Source organism: Micropterus salmoides, unplaced genomic scaffold (assembly GCF_014851395.1).
Source record: "Micropterus salmoides isolate LMB-PRFRI ecotype aquatic unplaced genomic scaffold, ASM1485139v1 Ms_hic_scaffold_16, whole genome shotgun sequence".
NCBI lineage: Eukaryota > Metazoa > Chordata > Actinopteri > Centrarchiformes > Centrarchidae > Micropterus > Micropterus salmoides.
The window spans coordinates 8,464,853-8,484,164 of record NW_024040707.1 but is presented as its reverse complement, the minus strand read 5'-3'; the positions used below and the strand labels follow the sequence as shown (position 1 = coordinate 8,484,164).

At 44.2% G+C, this 19,312-nt stretch overlaps 1 protein-coding gene across 1 annotated transcript in view; it reads left to right on the top strand.

Annotated features, from left to right (window-relative positions):
* plxna2 (plexin A2) overlaps positions 1-19,312 on the top strand; it is a 178,383-nt gene that overhangs the window by 77,304 nt on the left and 81,767 nt on the right. The window contains exon 5 of the mRNA XM_038722831.1: positions 18,052-18,152. Coding sequence (XP_038578759.1) covers positions 18,052-18,152 — 101 coding nt within the window. The remainder of the gene's footprint in view (positions 1-18,051; positions 18,153-19,312) is intronic.

The window sequence follows — 19,312 nt, the reverse complement described above, 5'->3', positions numbered from 1 at the left end:
AAAAGCCTGTCCCATATAAACGGCTGTCCCAAATATAGTTAAGGTGAGTTCAGTGATTTAAGAGAATAAAACCCTGGGCTATTAATTGAAGTTTTACAGTATTTCTTTCTCATGATGACTGATATGAGTATCCTTCCCCCTTTTTGCCATGTTCAAGCAATGTTTTACATGCCTGAATGTCGAGCTCTGTTTGCTCCCTCTGTGCTAGCCCACCTAACAAAGGCACCTCATTTGCATGAGTCCCTGAGCAGGCATTGTTAATTGACTTAAGCCAGGATTAGTGTTAATCAGGTTTTGTGCCCTGGAACCATTGGCCATTCCTAACCTCATTATTTGATAGCAGCACACGTCCTGTCAACCCCCATCAAGCTGTTAATTAAAAGAAGCCTGTGTACCTAAGTCCCAGCCTGAACCCTCTCTTGCCTCCCATTTTCCCATCCATCCATCCATCCATCCATCCATCCATCCATCCATCCATCCATCCATCCAGCCAGCCAGCCAGCCAGCCAGCCAGCCAGCCATCCATCAGGCTAGCCAGCCAGCCAGCCAGCCATCCATCCATTAGGCTAGCCAGCCAGCCTGCCAACCAGCCACCCCCCTTCCTCCTATTCTACCTTCACACCCAAGTCCCCAGCTATATCAGCAGAGGTCAATAAATAGTAACGTACTGTACAAGCTGTGAATTCAGTGACTAGGCCAGCAGACTGTGTTAGCAGACTGTGCAGCTGTCAGTAAACAAGAGCCGTGTAGCTTGACATCTACTTCAGGTGAAATGGTTTCCAAATAGACTCAATAGTGTCAAGTCCACTATGGTTTTGAAGACCCACATGAGAAAACCTATGGTGGGTTTGTTTGTCTCACTTTACGATCATGTGTGTGTCTGCACATCCCCCAATACCAGCGAAATACTCATGACTGTCTTCCACCAGAGCCCCCCACCCCCCACTCAGGAGTCTCTCACTGGCCTTCTGACATAATATGAGATAATGAGGAGAAGGATACCTGATCCTTAGACTCTCTGACACCTCTGTCTCTGTCTGTCTGCAGTCTCCCAGAATTGGCCATTAGCCAGCTGACGTAGCCCCTGAAAAAACATGCAGTCTGTACTTTTGTGACAAATTCTGCATTAGATAAATGCATGTTTGAGTGGTGGAGTGTTGGGTAAGTGAGGTTGTGTTGTACAAAGGCAACAAATAAAAATATTTAGAAGTAAACACTGAATAGATGTGGTTTGTTTTAGGTAGAAAATCATCACTGTGAACACCTTCAGTAGCAAACCTGTCCTTGAACTTGTTTAAAGCCCCCTCATTATCTAGAAACATACTATTTATCTCTGATTAAGCTCCAGTTTCAGTATCTACTTGATATCATGTTGCTGAGTTTATATTCAGAATTCCATACAACTTCCCTTTTTCTTTTTTTCCCTTTCTTCTATATGAGGGTGTTTGTGGGTAATTGTGTATGTTGTTCAGATTTGTGTGTAGTATGTATGTGCATGCGCATGCTGTCACTTTGTGAATGTGAGCCAAAGGAACAGTCCAGGAGCCATCCTGCCAGAATAATCAGATCTATAATTAAGAGCTGTGACTATGTCAACTGCCTTCATACACCCCCCTTCTCTCTTTCTGTCTCTTTCAGTCTCACTGTCTGTCTGCCTCTGTAATGGCACAGCATTTGTCTGTTTCCTCCCTGCGCCTATACAGAATGCTCATGACATTTATTGTGAAACTAATGGCAGTGCTTCACTCCTCCTAATTGTAGGCTTTAATTGCAATAATTATTTACAAGCCTAATTAGAGCCTAGAGAGTGTCAGGGAGAAACACGAGTGCTGGTTGAAGGAATCACGACAGGGTTTGTCAGGAGCCAGGCGAAGAGTAAAGTGAATAGAGTGGCAATGTTTGGTCTATAATTGGGGGAGGCCACGTCTGCAAGTCTCACTGCTTCTCTCACTCTCGCTTTTCATGTCTCTTTTTGCGTTTGTCGATTGCCTTCCTCCTTAGTGCAGAGATGGGGCTGCAATCACCAAGTGAAATGTAATGTAGTTGGTTTTGAAGCTGAGCCCACACATCAGTGGATAGCAGCTTGCTCTGGCCCCAGCACTGTGGTAAAAGTATTCATTTAGAGGTCTCAGTCTGACTCTGTAGAATGATCTTTCCTGTTTGTGAGGGGCTGACAGCTCACTTCACTACACCACCAGCTGCCTTCTAAAGGGTTGAATAAGTGTGTGTGTTTGTGTGTGCGCGCACATGAATCTTATGTGCATTTGTCACTGAGTACATTTGTTACTGTGTGTGTTCTAACCAGGGCCTTGGTTCATTTGCTGCGGTTTGGCAGACCCTCAGGAGGTCTTTTGTGTCTGTGTGTGTGTGTGTGTTTTACTGTGTGATGCGGTCATGCTGCCAGGTCTGCAATATGCTCTTTGTCTGTCCTTCACAAGGCCAGTCTTAGTAAACAGGCTACAGCAGGAGAGCTGCTGTTTTTGATGGGCTACCCATGGCAGTTCAACCCTCTCTTCTTCTTTCACTCTCTATCCCTCTCTCTCTCCACTTGCTGGGGTTGTGCAACACATTCCTCGATTTTCCCCACTTCAGTCCCCCCTTTCTCTTCTCTTCTCTCCCTTTCTTCTCTCCTGTCAGTTCAGCGTCCGATGGGAGGACTCAATCCCACAATGCCATTCTCCTCTCCCCTGCGGCTCACTTTGACAAAACTGTCAGCCTGAGCCCTTGTGATGGATGTACTATTGTACAGTGTGTGTATGTGTTTGCATCTATGTGTGTGTTTATGTGTTACTGCATATGTGAATGTGTTTTTTTTAAGTTGATTATCCTATTTTGGAGTGTTGCTTGGCAGAATTATCTTTATACGTAGGGAAATCTGTAAATAGCACTATATACAGAATATAATTTACAGGTGTGTGCCCCAGATCCTCTGTTTACCCTTTACTCTTTTATTTGCTGTTGAGAGAGCAGAAATTGGGACTTGGAGTTTATGTGAGCCTGGGTCTGTGTTTATAGCAAGGAGTAAATTATAACATTTGCATAAGTGTATTGTACATGACAATTATTAGAGAAAATGCTTGCTGTCACTCTGTAAGATGGTGAGCAAAGCTGTCCTCAGATGTGCTAGAACACACATACACACACACACACACACACACACACACACACACACACTCAGACAAATATTTATTTGTGTCTGCTCTTACATATGCAGACACACATTCGGCTAAAGGAAGAAGATGAATGTGCATGGATGGATAACATATCTCTAATGCAATATTTGAGGAAAAATATTAAAAAGAGCACAGGCTAGATAAGGCCAGTGATTTAAACAGTGCGTTTGCCGACAGCCTGTTGAAATATTACCCTTCTTGCTGACTTGTAAATCGGATATTTGGAGCCAGAAGGATCACATGGTGGTAATAGATAGGGCCACAGAGTGACGGATGGGGCTGTGTGGGGGATTTGCAATGGAAAAACGACATGACAGATTTGTGGTGGACAAATACTGTTACCTACACTCTGAATGCAGGCAGCATCCAGAGCTGTTTAAAGTTCATATGTGGTACCAGAAACACTGTATCCCTCAGAGGCAAAACACTTATTTATTTCACATTTTCCAAAAGCAACTGGGGAGCATTTAATTTGGCTCCACAGAAGCAGCTGTCTGAGAGTTGTGGGATGAGAGGGAGAAAGAGACAGAGGGTGGAGAGAGAGAAGAGAGACGAAGAGAGTGAGACACAAAGGCAGTTTGGGCTCATTATGTTGATTTTTCCTCTTCTGCCAAACAAAAACACTGAGGCACTTTTAGACACACCACTGGAGATCAGTCATTGCTTTCTTTCTCCTTCTCACCCCACAGAGTTTCTTTAATGGCAAATCTAATAATTTTCTCTCCACTGGAGGAGTGTGTTTGCCCATAGCATCTGCCTCTATATATTTCTTATGGAATCAAATTGGATTAAATCGTCGGCCCTGTTATAGTGTCTGAGGAGGTCTCTCAGCCTCAGTTATACTTGTAAACTCTCCTTAGTGTTTATTGAGTGAAGTCTAGATGAGGAGTTTTTTGTGTGTGCGATACACATGCCAACTTGTGCATATATGCATACATACATTCTTGCAAACAAACACCTCACACACAAACAGAACAACACACACACACGCACGCACACACACACACACACACACACACACACACACACACACACACACACGTGTATGTATGCATACACACCCAGTTTGGGATTAGATGAAGTGTCCCTCACCACCTGAGCCTTGTTACTAATGCCCCTCCTTCCTATCTGTCTCTCTTTCTCTTGTACACAGACTAGCTAGGCAGAAACACACACATACACATGCTTACACTTATGCACAAGCAACAGCCCAGAGAGCAGTGGGGTGTAACCAAACCCTTCATTTGTATGTACATCATGTACACTGGGTGAGACGCTGAGACAAAGAGAACAAACATGCTCACACACACTGTTACACGTTCACACAAATGCTCACAAAAACCTTACACTCTCAGACATGCACTGTGGAGTCCCTCTGTGGATCAGAATTCATTTCTGTCTGCCTTCCCCTCCAAATCAATATCCCCGTTGGTCGACAGACAGCCGTAAGTATGCCAGGGAGGCTCCCTAGCCTTCACACCCTCCCCAAACACACATACACACACACACTCATGCCTGTTGATGTGTGATGGCCTCTGCTGCTTCCTTATTAACTCTTCACATGCTGACTGAAGCATACACCTCATTACTGGCTGCATTGACAGTCTGGCAACCCGCTGAGAGACACAGACATGTTGGACTAAGACAGACAGGCCAGAGATACATAGAAAGACAAAGAGGTACAGTGAAGTGACAAACAACAAGAAGGTCGCATAGACGGGCAGCCCAGACAGGTGGGTAAAAAAATGGGTTAAGACAGCTAGATTGACGCTAGATTGACAGACAAGAAAATCTGTCAAAAAAGGCTCAATTGAATGCACACAGAAAAGAAGATGTAAATAAACATAATAATGAGTGAGACAGGTATCTAGACAGACATTGTGACCTTGACTACCATAAACATCGACTGACCTAGAGATATTGAGAGACAGCAATGGAAGAGAAGGTAGGCATTAAGTGTAGGAGTAACTAATGGTAAGGGGTTATTAATGTAGTCTGTAGTATCACACATAGAAAAAAACTCACTTATGTTAATTCTGCTATATATACATTTATTTCCCTCTACTGAAGATTAATCACACTTCAGCTCCATCCTTTCACTACTTCAACTTTTTTTACCAGAAGCGACTAAAGATTTTCCAACTCACTGCTAATGTTAATGACTCATATTAGGCTTTGAAGTGGCTGCTTTTCAGATACCCTATACCATTAGCATTAGTGCCCAGTTTGTCATGGTGTCTGATGGTGGTCACCAGGTATGAATTCAGCTTGACAGAAAAAAAAACAAGACCTTCATTAGACAAACAAGACCCCAATTTACAGGCGCCATCTGCAGAAGTGCTCAATGTAATATACATGTGCTGAGTACTAAGATACACAGATATGCTTTCTTTTAACCTGCAGTAAAGTACCAAAAATACAGTGTGGAGACAAGTATTGTCAGTTCTTTGCACGAGTGCACACACTTACACATACACGTTTATAAACACTCTTGGGCACTTTCACAGCTCCCTGTTTCCATCTCTTAAATGTCAGTGTGGTCCTTTAAACCTGTTCCCAGTGAGCAAGCAGGGTAGTGGGGGGCTGAGAGTTCAAAGTGGTTGGGCAGCATGGATGTAATTTCCTCCTTTTAGCCTTCTGACTGAATTACTGAGCAAAGAGGCCACCTCGACCGGGAGCCGCAAAGGAGAGCGAACACGGGAGCGTACAAGAGTGGGTTCAGGAAGGGGGGAAAGGGTAGAGGAAGCGATGGGGAGATAAGTGCAAAAGAAAGGCGAGAAGGAGCCAGGGAAAGAGCCATGGACTTTCAGATGATATCACCAATATCCATCTTAACATCTTTACCTTGTATAAGAGGATGCACATGAGATCTGGAAAGGATTAAAGAATGTGGAGGTATCATTGGCTGTGCTTGACATTGTGCTATTAAGTGAAGCTGTTAAATTATGGATAAGTAAATAAATGTGTTTTTTCCAGTGTTTGAATTGTGTTGTTAAGGTTATTAGTTGGCACAGCAATCCATAAGGTTGGTTATTAAGAGTGAAAAATCCAGTCATGGATTAAAACAGAGAGACAGTGAGAAGTAGCTGAAAATCAGATACCTCGCCATGTTTTTTTTTTTTTATGAACATCGTTTTTGATGTAAGGTATTGAACAGTTTGGGGAGCATTTTAAATCTTCTGCACCAGCGGCATCAGTTGTCTGCAATATATACAAAAACACAGTCGTAGGACATACTCACACAATAAAAACATACACAAACACATCCACCTATTTCTCGCCTCTCCTTGCCCAAAAGGAGGATTGAAGCCATACATAATTGATACACTCCTAGGTGTATCGACTGGTTGGATTTTTCAACCTTCTCACTGGTCGATTCCCTCACTCCATTATTTCTATGCTTGCACTCCCTCCACTGCCTCACACCCCCCTGTGACTCCTCCCTCCGGTTCTCTAGTCTGTAATACCTAGAACACACACACACGCAAACACACACAAACAGAGATTATGAGACAGTCCCAACTCCCAGCTTCACCTTATTTATTGCCTACTGCTCCGCTTTGTCTTTAATCTGTACACTTGGCAATCAGTCCAGTGTACACATGCTGAAATTCAATGCCATGTTTGTGCAAGTATGCAGTGTGTGTGTTCTGTATGGTGTGTGTCCAAATGTATGTTCATGAGCGAAGGGACCTTTATCTGTGTTTTTGCATAGGGGCACTGTACGGGACAAATAAATTGTTTTAAAAAACTTGTGGAGGTCCTAAATTATTTTTGCTGTGCTGTCTGAAATGAACTAAACAGGGGACCATGTGTGAAAACTGATGGCCAACTAGTGAAATAGCAACCAAAACTTTGTGTTATATCTAATAAGTAAATTAATTTGTAATACATGAGTATTCATAGACAGATGTTTGGGGCGGTTGGAATAACGGAGGCGTGGGGCTGAGGGTAACACAAACATCTCTTCAGCAATGCTGTTTTGAAGCAGGTCTCTCTTGTAAAATAGATTTTTCAGAATCAGAAGGCTTTATTGCCAAGTAGTGTTTTACACATCCGAGGAATTTGCTGTGGTGATAAGGTGCTACACGTAGACAAACATACAGTGAACATAAATAAATGTAGAAATATATAAATATGGAATGGAAGAACAACATTGCAGATATATACATGTGCGTTATTCTGGGTCTGTGCCGTGCCGAAGTAACGCAACGGAAGAGAATATTGTGTACATATAAATATATAAACTGACAATATAAAAATATACAACAACAAAGATCAACAATCAACAACAAATATGTGCGACTTGCCAGGTCTGTGCCCGACACGAGATCAAACAGTATTTACATGAGCAGAGACATTTGTATCATTTGCAAGGGGGGGGTGTCAGTAGTGGACCCGGGCCTTGTTAATGAGGCTAGTTGCAGACGGGAAGAAACTGTTGTTGCGGCGAGAGGTTTTGGTCCTGATGGACCGCAGCCTCCTGCCAGAGGGCAGAGTCTGAAACAGTTTGTGTCCGGGGTGGGAGGGTTCAGCTGTAATCTTTCCTGCTCGCCTCAGAGTCTTTGAGGCGTACAGGTCCAGAAGAGAAGGAAGATCACCTTCTCTGCAGAGCGAATGATACGCTGCAGCCTGCCTTTGTCCCTGGCAGTGGCAGCAGTGTACCAGATGGTGATGGAGGAGGTGAGGATGGACTCAATGATGGTGGTGTAGAAGTGCACCATCATAGTCTTTGGCAGGCTGAACTTCTTCAGCTGCCGCAGGAAGTACATCCTCTGCTGGGCCTTCTTGGTGATGGAGGTGATGTTCAGCTCCCACTTGAGGTCCTGGGAGATGATGGTGCCCAGGAAGCGGAAGGAGTCCACAGTGGTGACTGGGGAGTCACACAGGATGATGGGGGAGGGTGGGGCTGCACTCTTTCTAAAATCCACGACCATCTCCACGGTCTTCAGAGTGTTGAGCTCCAGACTGTTCTGGCTGCACCAGGTCACCAGAGGGTCGATCTCCCACCATGTAGTGAAGGTCCATGTTTACTGCATCATCTACAGACCTGTTGGCTCTGTAGGCGAACTGCAGGGGTCCAGGAGTGGGTCTATAATGGATTTTAGGTGGGACAACACAAGGCGTTCGAAGGACTTCATAACCCCAGAGGTCAGGGTGACGGGTCTGTTTTCGTTTAGTCCAGTGGTCCATGGTTTTTTGGGGACAGGGATGATAGTGGAGGCTTTGAAGCAGGCTGGCACATGGCATGTCTCCAGTGAGGTGTTTCTGTGAACACTGGAGACAGCTGATCAGCACAGTGCTTCAGGGTGGATGGGGAGACAGAGTCCGGCCCAGCTGCTTTGCGGGGTTTCTGCCTCCTGAAAAGACTGTTGACTTCACTCTCTGTGATGGAGAGAGGAGGGGAGGGGGTGGAGCTGGCCAGCTCTGAGGAGGGGGGTGAAGAAGTGGTGGACTGAGGCTGAAGCTGAGCGGAGGAGTCACAGGGGATGGTGTCAGATTGACTCTCAAAGCGGCAGTAGAACTGGTTGAGCTCATTTGCCAGGCGAGAATCATTTATGGAGTGGAGGACTTTGGGTTTATAGTTTGTGATCTGTCTGAACCTCCCCCCCAGACAGAAGTGGCGTCGTTTGCAGAGAACTGGTTCTTTAGTCTCTCTGAGTACAATCGTTTAGCTTCTTGCACCTCCCTGCTAAACCTGTACTTTAACACCCTGCACCCGGCCCTGTCACAACTCCTAAATGCCTTATCCTTTTCCAGCCTTAGCTGTCTGAGTTTAGCTGTGAACCAGGGTTTGTCATTGTTATAACTCACCCTGGTCCGTGTTGGAATGCAGCTGTCCTCACAGAGGCTGATGTATGATGTCACAGCCTCTGTAAACTCATCCATCCATTGTTGGTAGCATTCTTGAAAACATCCCAGTCAGTGCAGTCCAAACATGCCTGGAGGTCCTCAACATCTTCACTAGTCCACTTCTTTGAAAACCAACAGACACAGAAGCAGTTTCTTCCCATAAGCCATCACTCTGATGAACAGCTGATTTCTGACTCACAGTGTCAGGAACAATTCCTGTGCAATAACCCAGTAACTCTGTCTCTAATCAGCACCTGTTCACTGGTTTCCACTTGCTTTTCATACTATGTCATATTGTATATACTGTATACCAATACACCTACCTCAGGTCATAAGGTCATAGGTCTTATTTATTTTTTTCCCAGCATCCTTTGCACTATGCTCCATCACACTGTGTACATGTGTACATGTATGCAAGTATGTGTATGTGTACCTGTATATCATATCCACCTTCAACATGTACATAATGAGAATAGTTTACTCTTGCATCCTTTGCACTCTGATTACTGCACTATTTGTCAATATGTCTATATTGTTTTGTTCATAGTGTGTATGTTAGTGTTGTCTATTCTGTAGTTCGTGTCAGATTTTACTTTATTATTATTTTATTATTGTGTTATGGCATTATTGTATAAGTAAGCACATCGTGAGCAATGTACAATCCTGAGTCAAATTCCTCGTATGTGTACACATACCTGGCAATAAAACTGATTCTGATTCTGATGTCCTCACTACAGGTTGTAACAATTCGCCTTACGCTAAAACAGCAAGGGAAACGTACATACGCAAAAGATAAGGTTACGGGCGGATCTGATACCTGCCTAGGAGATTACAATCGGCAGCCTGCTTACCTTCGTTGAACAAGCCCTACCTAAACCAGATAAGCAACTAACTTGCACCTGTACACACAAAATTATATATTAACGAAAAAAGTCCATAGGATGGGTTTCACAGCGTGTATTTAAAGATATACCAGGTTATACCACGGGGGGCAACCCTCACAGATATTAGTCGCTGGAGGCTCGGCCGCACACCCACACATCAAACCAACATTACAGACATTATCAGCATTTCCGACTTACATTCAATTCACCCTCCAAAAACCCCCAGTGTCCCAGCAGTTCAGATGTTCATTCCAATAACTTAAATTGTCCGGATGGAACCAGATGTCCTCCGGTAAGAAGAAGGAAAAAACGAAAAAGATACCAGGTGAAGCGTGGCGAGCCGCCGCAGTCAACAATATTCCACAGTTAACTTACGCAACCTCGACCCAGTCTGTTTAGCTGATGGGATGATGTAGTACTCCAGAAAAGTCCAAGCATATGATCCAGCAACAAGAGTTCCTTTGTTGAGTCCGTCTGGCAAACATTACACAGAGCCCACTAAACGCCGACTGCTTCACCTGTTCACTCTAGAGGTCCCCCCAAACGTCACTTCCCACTCTCCTTTTAAAATCTACCCCGTGGCAAAACAATAATGAGTGGGGAAAAAAAATACATAAAGGTCCTTATAATAATCCGTGATACACCACAGGCTTCTCATATACAGTTGCTTTTTTTCACGTGAAGGCACAACCAATACACATAAAGCATGTTTACCAACACATTAAAAGCTGTACCTGAAGGCAGAATAGGTGACTATTACAAGGTTTACAGAGCTTTAGTTTTTGCCTGTAAGCAGGAATCAGATGGACCATCACGTGATCAGAGTGTCCCAGTGGAGCGCGTGTGACGCTGTGATAGGCACTGCTAACTGTGGTGTAGCAGTGATCCAAAGTGTTCCCCTCTCTGGTTGGACACTTTATAAACTGTCTGTATTTGGGAAGTTCTTGGCTGAGATTTCCCCTGTTAAAGTCACCAAGAACAATAACAAGGGAGTCCGGGTTTGTCTGCTCCACACACAGTGTGGACACAGTGTGTCGGCCAGCATGCTCTGTGCGTCCTGAAGGTTGGCGTGCGGCGAGATGTAAACACCGACCAGAGTGAATGAAGCAAACTCACCGGGGGAGTAAAACGGTTTACAATTAATGATAAGAAATTCTAGATTAGGAGACCAGTGCTGCTGAATCACTGTCACGTTGGTACACCAGCCATTGTTAATATAAAAACAGACACCTCCACCTTTTGTTTTGCCGGAGAGTTCTGTGTCACGGTCCACTCTGTACAGTTGGAAGCCAGCCAGCTGCAGCGCGGAGTCCGGTATCAGTTCAAACAGCCAGGTCTCCGTGAAGCACAGAACAGAAGATGAATAAATGTCTCTGTTTTTCCCCACCAGAAGCTGGAGTTTGTCCAGTTTGTTGCACAGTGAGCGCACGTTGGAGAGCGCACGTTGGAGAGAAATATTGCCGGTAGCGGTGTGCGGAGTCCCCGCCGGCAAGACGCACAAGCAACCCGGCTCTTTTCCCTATCCTGTGCCGCTTCACAGCGCGAATGACAGCGAGCGAGCCCTTCACCAAAATGTCCAATAATTCCACTGATGACGCAAGAAAAGTGGGAATTAAATCCGCTGGAGTTGTTCCCCTGATGTTCATGAACTCCTCCCTGGTGAAAGAGCACTGGGAATCACAGCCGAAAACTGAATTAACACACAAAAACAAAACAAAGCCCACCTACCACCGAGGCAGCTATACTCAGCGCCATCTTGAAAGATGATCTCAGTGGGACTTTCTGTAAAATAAAGATAAAAAAAAAATTAGTAAGAGCTTGAGCAACAATAGTAACTCGGACTGGACAGAAAAACAAATACATGAACTTATATCCACAGAAAATCCTTAGGAAAAGACGCCAAAGTCTTGACCGCATGAATTACACCACAGACACCACAGCGATGGCTGTTCATCACAAAAAATGTCTTGAAGAAGACATCGAACTGTATTATTGCCGCTTTAAATACATCGTTATCATTCCTGGGTCAACATTAACACATAATGGCCACTCAGCTTCAGAGTTCAAACTACGGTCAGAAGGCACACGCCTGACCTGTTCAGCCCCTTCTTTCCTGCCTGGCAGTCTGTCTTCTACCAGTCTGTTTCTTCTGATGAGCTGCCAGGGACCAGGCCTGCCCAGGATTGCGGGTTACTGGGGCTGTTGGTGGGCTACCGATGCACTTTGGCACTGGGATTTGGAAACAGAATTTATGTTTGATCAGACTCTGATTGCTAGATATCCACCATAGTATCAATTCAGAGAGAGTTATTGTAGCTGTCTAGGCTGTTGCATTTGCATTACAATGCCTCCTTCTGACTAGCTCCCCCTTTCATTCTGTCCTTACACTGAGCTCTGTGGTGCTACAGCATCTTGATGTTTTCAATTGACCCAAATCTAAAAGCTCAGGCCAAATCCAATAAACAAAATGGATATGTGCGTGCATGTGTGTCTCCGTGTGTTTTGTCATTGAGTGGGTGAATAGACGGAGAGAAATAAGGAAAAGATGGGCTGAGAGAGCTGGCTGTGACAATAAAGGTTAAAAGCTCCCATTTTTACACCAAATCACTTTTGGAGTATGGGAGATGGCTGTTTGTAGATGAGGCAAGCTGTCATTTCATTTTGCCTCAGCCCTTTCTCCCTCCCAGGTTTAGCCTCTTAAAATCAATGAATAATGTCTGCTCTGAATGCTATCTCCTCTGCTTTAAAATCAGTTATTCTGAAAACCACCCAGTATAAAAGGGTCTGACCTTCAGAAAAAGCATTAACACACAATGGTACGGTATCTCCCATTGAATTTTTCTAACTTCCATTTATCCAGAACCTATCCTGCATTAGTGCTGTAGACAGTTCTTTAATAAATGTTATACAGTAGAAGAAAATCTGTATTGTGTATTTCTACACAAATAGTGTTTCTCTTAAATGACTTGTCAGGGAGCCCTCTGACATCTGCAACAAGAACAACAACAGCAATTCCTTTCAGTGTGGAACAGAGCAGCAGATACCAAAAGTACATCTCCAGGGGATAAAGGTTGTAGTTGTTTTATGTACATGATGAGGAGGAATGTGAACACATGTGGCTGTAATTAATTACTTTTACACATTTGCTCTTGGAATGTGGGTTTTAAGCCATCATTAAAGCTCCCTGCTGTTGTAGTGTCTTTGCACAGTCAATTCAAGGCTTCCAAGGGATCAACACCCGTGCACCCCCAACAATCACGCACATGCCCCCGTTCTGTCCTTAATCAAGTTTAGTGTAATTGGTGTGAGTCTTGGGGCCTGGACTGTCCTTATCCTTGGACTAGCAACAACACTTTGAACAAAAACCCTCACCTCTCTTCTCAGGACCACTGATCTCAGTCTCATACTGCAAAAACACCCAGAAAAATAATATATTCTGTTTTTTAAATGTAGTAAAAGTCAAATAATAACAAGGCAGAGGGGTAAGATAGCCCTTGCTTTCAGTGCAGAGTGTATTTTTAGTTACTGTGAGAGAATGCCATTCCATGTGGGTGGATGTCAACAAGCTGGATGAGATGGCTCTGCCACAACACTACAGAGCAGATTTGTTTGGGTCTTAGAGAGTACAGTGGAAGGATTTTGTGAGTTGGGGAAAAGGGGACCAGAAAGAGGAGGAGAGAGCGAGAGAGATGAGGGAGATGTGGTCGCTGTCCTTAGGAAGAGCCTCAGTGGGATTACTAGAGCAGATTAAAGAGTGGCCAGTCAGGGAAATGGCTTAGCCGTCCATGTGTAGTTAGCTTGAAAAAGAGAAAACACCGGCTGCAGGGTCACTGAGGAACTAAGAGACTCAGGGGTATGTAGATTTCATCGGGTTTTTTTATTCATTCAGCAGCAAGTATTTGCTCTGCTTTTGTGCCTTTGTCATTAGGCTCGCTCAAACATGCACACACAAACACACACACACACAGATAACACCCCTCCCATGCTTTCCCTCTCTCTCTGCAGGAATGGGTATTGTGTTCATGATCGATGTGCCTCATTCCAGTGACGTGGTAGCCTGGCTAACTCTCATTAAAAATTGATAGGGTATAGGGGAGCCACTAGTAAGTGTGTGTGTGTGTGTGTGTGTGTGTGTGTGTGTGTGTGTGTCTATACATGTGGAGGTGTAGGTGGCAGGAAGTCCCAGTGGTGCCAGCTGTTTACCGTGCACTGCTGAAGGTTTCGAAGGTTGGCGGGAGTGGTGGTGGATGTGGGGGTGTTCCTGAGGTCAGAGCCAGGCCTGTTGCCTTGGCAACAGCTTGCAGAATCGGTTCCTCTGCATTACTGGTGACGGTGGGATTTTTTCTCTTTTTGTTGCTTTCTCTTTCGCTCAGCATGGTGAGGCACATCTGGCACCGCGGAGACTTGGTCTCATCAGAACACAAAGCAATGGGCCATTTCCACTCTGCCGTGTCCTCTTTTATCCTCTTTTCGCCCAGTCTTTCTTTTTCGTCTTCTTTTCCGATCCTGCCCCTGTGCCCCCATCTATCATGGAGGTGCAGTGAGGAAGGCTGGGTCTCAGGGCAGCAGGGCAGAGGAGCTGAAATGGAGCCACTATTCACAGGTGGCCAGAAATAACTGTGGAAAATATGTGGAGAGGGAATTGTATCCTGTGGCCTTTTTCTTTAAAGGCTAGGAAGACAGCAGCATGTTGTTTATGCAATGTCCACACCTCTAGCTCTAACTGTTTTTTGTTGTTCTTGAGACCCAACCACAACAAAAATAAGCTGAATCCATTATTTACAAAAGTTACAGTTTGGTGGCCAGAAATGGCAGCAAAAGCTGCTTAAGGCTTGATATTTATACTAGTGCCCAAATCCCTAGCTACAGGTTTCAGTAACAGAGACGACACCCCTGCATAAGCGAAAGCTTGACAATAACAATGGAAGCAGTAGCCTATTCAGCGTAAGCCTTTGAAAGAGAGAAAGCTTTTGTTTTAACCCGCAGCTGTCAGTCAGTCGCCCAGGTTTCTCCAGTATGTGACTCCACTGTCCCCGCTCTTAGGTCATCTTATGCAAGAATTTTATTAGCATCAATTTAGCTGAGCACAGTACTTCTCACTGACAGTGATCAGTCTACCTCAGGTCCGCTGTGGGTATGAATGTGGGAAACAGAGACAGAGAGCAGAGAAAGTTGGAGGCAATACCAGATCACATGCAGTGCTTCTTTGTCTTCCCTGAAAACGCAGGAACAACAATCTGCACATCCGTTACGGCGCTGTGCATGTGTGCATACAAACACACACACACACACACACACACACGCATGCACACACAGTGGGAGAAGGGGCTTCATTGTGCAGCCCTGCTGTGTTGAGTGACTGTAGCGTGTGCTGGGCAACAGCTGCTGTGATCCCCCGCAACCCTCCCCTCATCCCAACCCCCTCACCTCCACTACTGGCCCATGCTGGTCTAAATATCAATAAAGTCACACATACAGTATATACAGCACAGAGATAAACACAGCTTCTCTCTTATTCTGTGCTCAGTTCTCAGGGTTTTTTTCTTCTTGTTTACCTCACTCTACTTCCATATTATCCCCCTACCTTTTTTGTGTTTCAGTTTGTATTAGCTAACAGCAGGCTGTGTCTGTGTGACGCTCAACTTTAGACACCCCTCCATAAGGGACCCCCCCCCCCCATGATACCCTGACTTTCCCCTTGCTGACAGCTGTCTCCACACTGTAACCCTTTCATGGAGCTGGGCCTCTGTGAAAGTTATACTATAAAGTTTCGCACATGTTTTGGGAAGGATTTGAAGGCTTTTTTTTAGGTGAAGAGGGATTCAGAGGCTTTGAGATCCATCCACAGACTGAGTTGACTGTTTCACCAGCCATGTCTCGTTCCTGGTGGGCTTGTTTGTCATCAGTTGCAGCTTCTGCTGCTGATGTGACCCCGTCTGCAGCTCATTACAGAATGCCACCTGTTTGTCTTGAAACTAAGGGAGATACACACGCACACACACACAAATAGAGTTTGTTGAGGTGACAGGGGGCTAATCTAACAGGAGTTTTCATTGCAAAGCTGCAACACAGTGCAGGGACAGTCAGTGTCCCACCGTGTCAATGGCTTTCTTTGTCCCATGGGCCCGTCTGTCTGTTGCCGCAGGGTTTAGGACCAGGCAGACAGGTGGAAGTTTATTGAGTGTTTGAGGAGCAAAGACAAAACAAAGAAAAAAATATAGCCTGGAACAGATGTAGCTCAGAGGTTTCACATAGGCTGACAGTTTTGCCAACTACAACTACTTTTCATTTGCCATGCAATTGCAGGCACATGTTACAAATTTTTCTGCTGGCTATTTTTAATTTGATACATTGTAATAAACGCTTTGATGGACACCCAGCTGTTATCTCTTCCTAGCTGACAGTTAATTCCAACCCATGGTTCTAACAGCAATTAATATCACCCTGTTGTAGGCGATTTGCACAGGGCTCGAAAAACACTTAAATTATGTTTCTTGCACCTTTCTTTCACTCCTCCGCATTTTGCAGAGGAGCCACTTATTAGGCATAGATCTGAGCTGGAGGTTTGGAGCTGAACAGGGCACACACTGTCAGGATCTGCTGTCATTATCCAGCAAGGCAATTGCCAGGAAATGGGAAGACAGGCAGGAATGAAAATGAAGACTCAAACACACATCCCGTCAGTTGGTCATCTACTCCTTCAATGCCATTTTTTAAGCTTTTGCTCTTCTCATACCTCTGTTCATCTGCTGTGCAGTGGTGGTGTTTGCATTGCAGTATGTGGTGTAATGTGTAGGTTCACTCCCAACGACACAGTGAGATGCAGGCGTGAGTAGGGCAGCCCCATGCAACACTTAAAGACACACACACACACTGACCTCTGGATCGCACAGACGTTTGTGCTGTACAAACAGACTGAGGGCCATGTGGCTGAGCAGAACCTTGTCTGGCAGACAGACAGACACAGACAGAGACACAGCTAGATTCACACACACTTATATATAACTGACAGAAGGATGAGTGCATGTTATGTAGCAGCTGAAAACAGGCCCAGTCTGTGATCACACAGCAACTCAGCTGACACACACTCTGTAGCTGACGAGGAAATGTGTGTTTGAGTTTTGTGCTTTTCTAGTGTGTTAAGTTCACAGATGTAAATTATCAACCCTGTATTTGTGTTAAATTACAAAGTTAAATTACATAAGCACACGGATGTTTGTCCTTTATTCAAATGATTGTAGTCCAACAGCCCTGCGTGGATTAGTGTGGTTTCGTGGGTGTGGAGTGTATTTGCTTTTTGGTGTAAATATGCTTATTCAGATTATTTGCTTTTGACACTTTCAACATTTTTGCTTTACAAATGTTATACTCCATTCATTCATATTTTTAAAACAAAAATTACTTTTTAGTGTTACACATAAGCTGCCATCATCTATTTGTCTATCTTTACATATGCTTGGGGGTGGGGGGAGTTACCGCTAGTGTCAATAATTCATTTAAAAAACCTTTATATATTTCTACTGCAGTTATACTTTTCTAATAAAACTGAACCTGGCACTAGCAAGTGAAAAAATACCGTGATTCTAATTACTTTTCCTGACACATTTTACATTTTTGTAATCAAGTTGGACTTTGCTCTTGAGAAAAGCATCTGTCACTACTCTTCGATGAGTAGGTGTGTTTGTACAGGCTCTGCCTAGGTGGACAGATGCCCCGGTGCGGACAAGAGCCCATTGATGGCAGAGAAACAGTTTTCTCTGGCCAACTGATCCCACCTGCTCACTTCTGTTTCTTTGGCTTAAGATGAAGGCAACAGTTGCCTGTGCAGTTGACAGAGATCTCACACATTGACATACAGGGACACAGTGCACCCAAACATTTGAGGCACATCATCCCGTACATCAGGTCAACATAAAACATTAACATTGTTGTAATACCAAATACGACATAATGAAGACATTGTCTTTGTTTGTTTTTGTGTAATAAATGGAAATGGGAAAGTTTGTACTAGATAATTTATCTGTTGGTGTGTGACTGAATGAGCATTCCACTGAGACACACATACCCAGAAGCTTCTTTTTGTACATCTTGTGATGATTGTTATGCTGCACTGTGAACCTGACCCTTTCATGTGCTTTCAGGTTACCCAAGTTCCAATCGAGTCATGTGAGCAGTACGGGACCTGTGGAGAGTGTTTAAGCTCTGGGGACCCACACTGCGGCTGGTGTGTCCTGCATAATATGTGAGTAGCCATTAGATCATCATCCAGTCAGTTTACAGATACTTTACATACAGATTTTGTTAGATATCTTCCAAAAAGGCAGTTTTTTCCTTATGTTTATCGCAGAAATTTTTTTGAGGAGAATGGGCAACGTCTGTGTATAAAAGTATAGTTGTGTCTCAGAGGTGCAAAGCTGGTTCAGAGCTACTTGCTGTAGCCATAGTGACTACTGCTGTGTTTTGACATGACTTTATATTAACAGGAAATGAGGTAATTCAGGCTGTTTATGACTTACCGAAAAAGACAGACAAAAACAGACCAAAGAGACTTATTATTTGACCTGTTCTCCTGTGTAGAACTGTAAGATAGACATTTTTCTGTGCACCTGCATGTTTAATGGACATGGTCTAAATCTTGTGGAGTCAAACTATATTTGCTGTGCATGTTCTGAGCAAGTTACGGGACATTTACCTTCGACTATAACAACAGCAGCCATAAGAATGAGCATAGAAGTCATGAGTGACACCTGCTGGAGCAGAAACGTTACTGCAACAGAACAAACTTCTGGAAAGCCAGACAGGAGGGATAAACTGAAAGAAAAAACAAAAGAGCTTGAAAAAACATGTATATTTATTGCATTTTGGATGTGAGTCATTCATTGCTGTATTGATTGTTAGATGAAATGATGGAGAAGGTATATTGGGCACAGAAGATGAATACAACACACCACTGAAGAAGGTGAAACACATCCCTCTCCATCTCTCCCTCTTTGTTTCTTAAGCACACACATACTCTCATCAGTCTCCGCTTCTTCTTAGCTGTTCTTGTCTTGAATCCCCACTTATGGCCCCTCCTAAATGCAGCCCCTCCCTCTAAAGGTATAGCTGAATATTGTGTGTGTCAGAGCCCCGCCGCAATCATCATTATCGTGATGGCGGCCCCTGCAAAGTGCACTTAAAGTAATTTACATCACTCCAAAGCTGGGACAGGACAAATAATTGCCTAGCGACAAGGTAATTCAGCATGCAGAGGTATGGGAGGGGCTGGCTAAAGCTCTGTATTCTCTGCAGTGTGCGTGCCTTCACACAGGGATCATTTACCACAACATTAGCCTCTGTGCTAGGTTGTTAATCATATGTTGTATTTTTTGTAAGTGTGGTAGGGTATATAATAATTCAAGT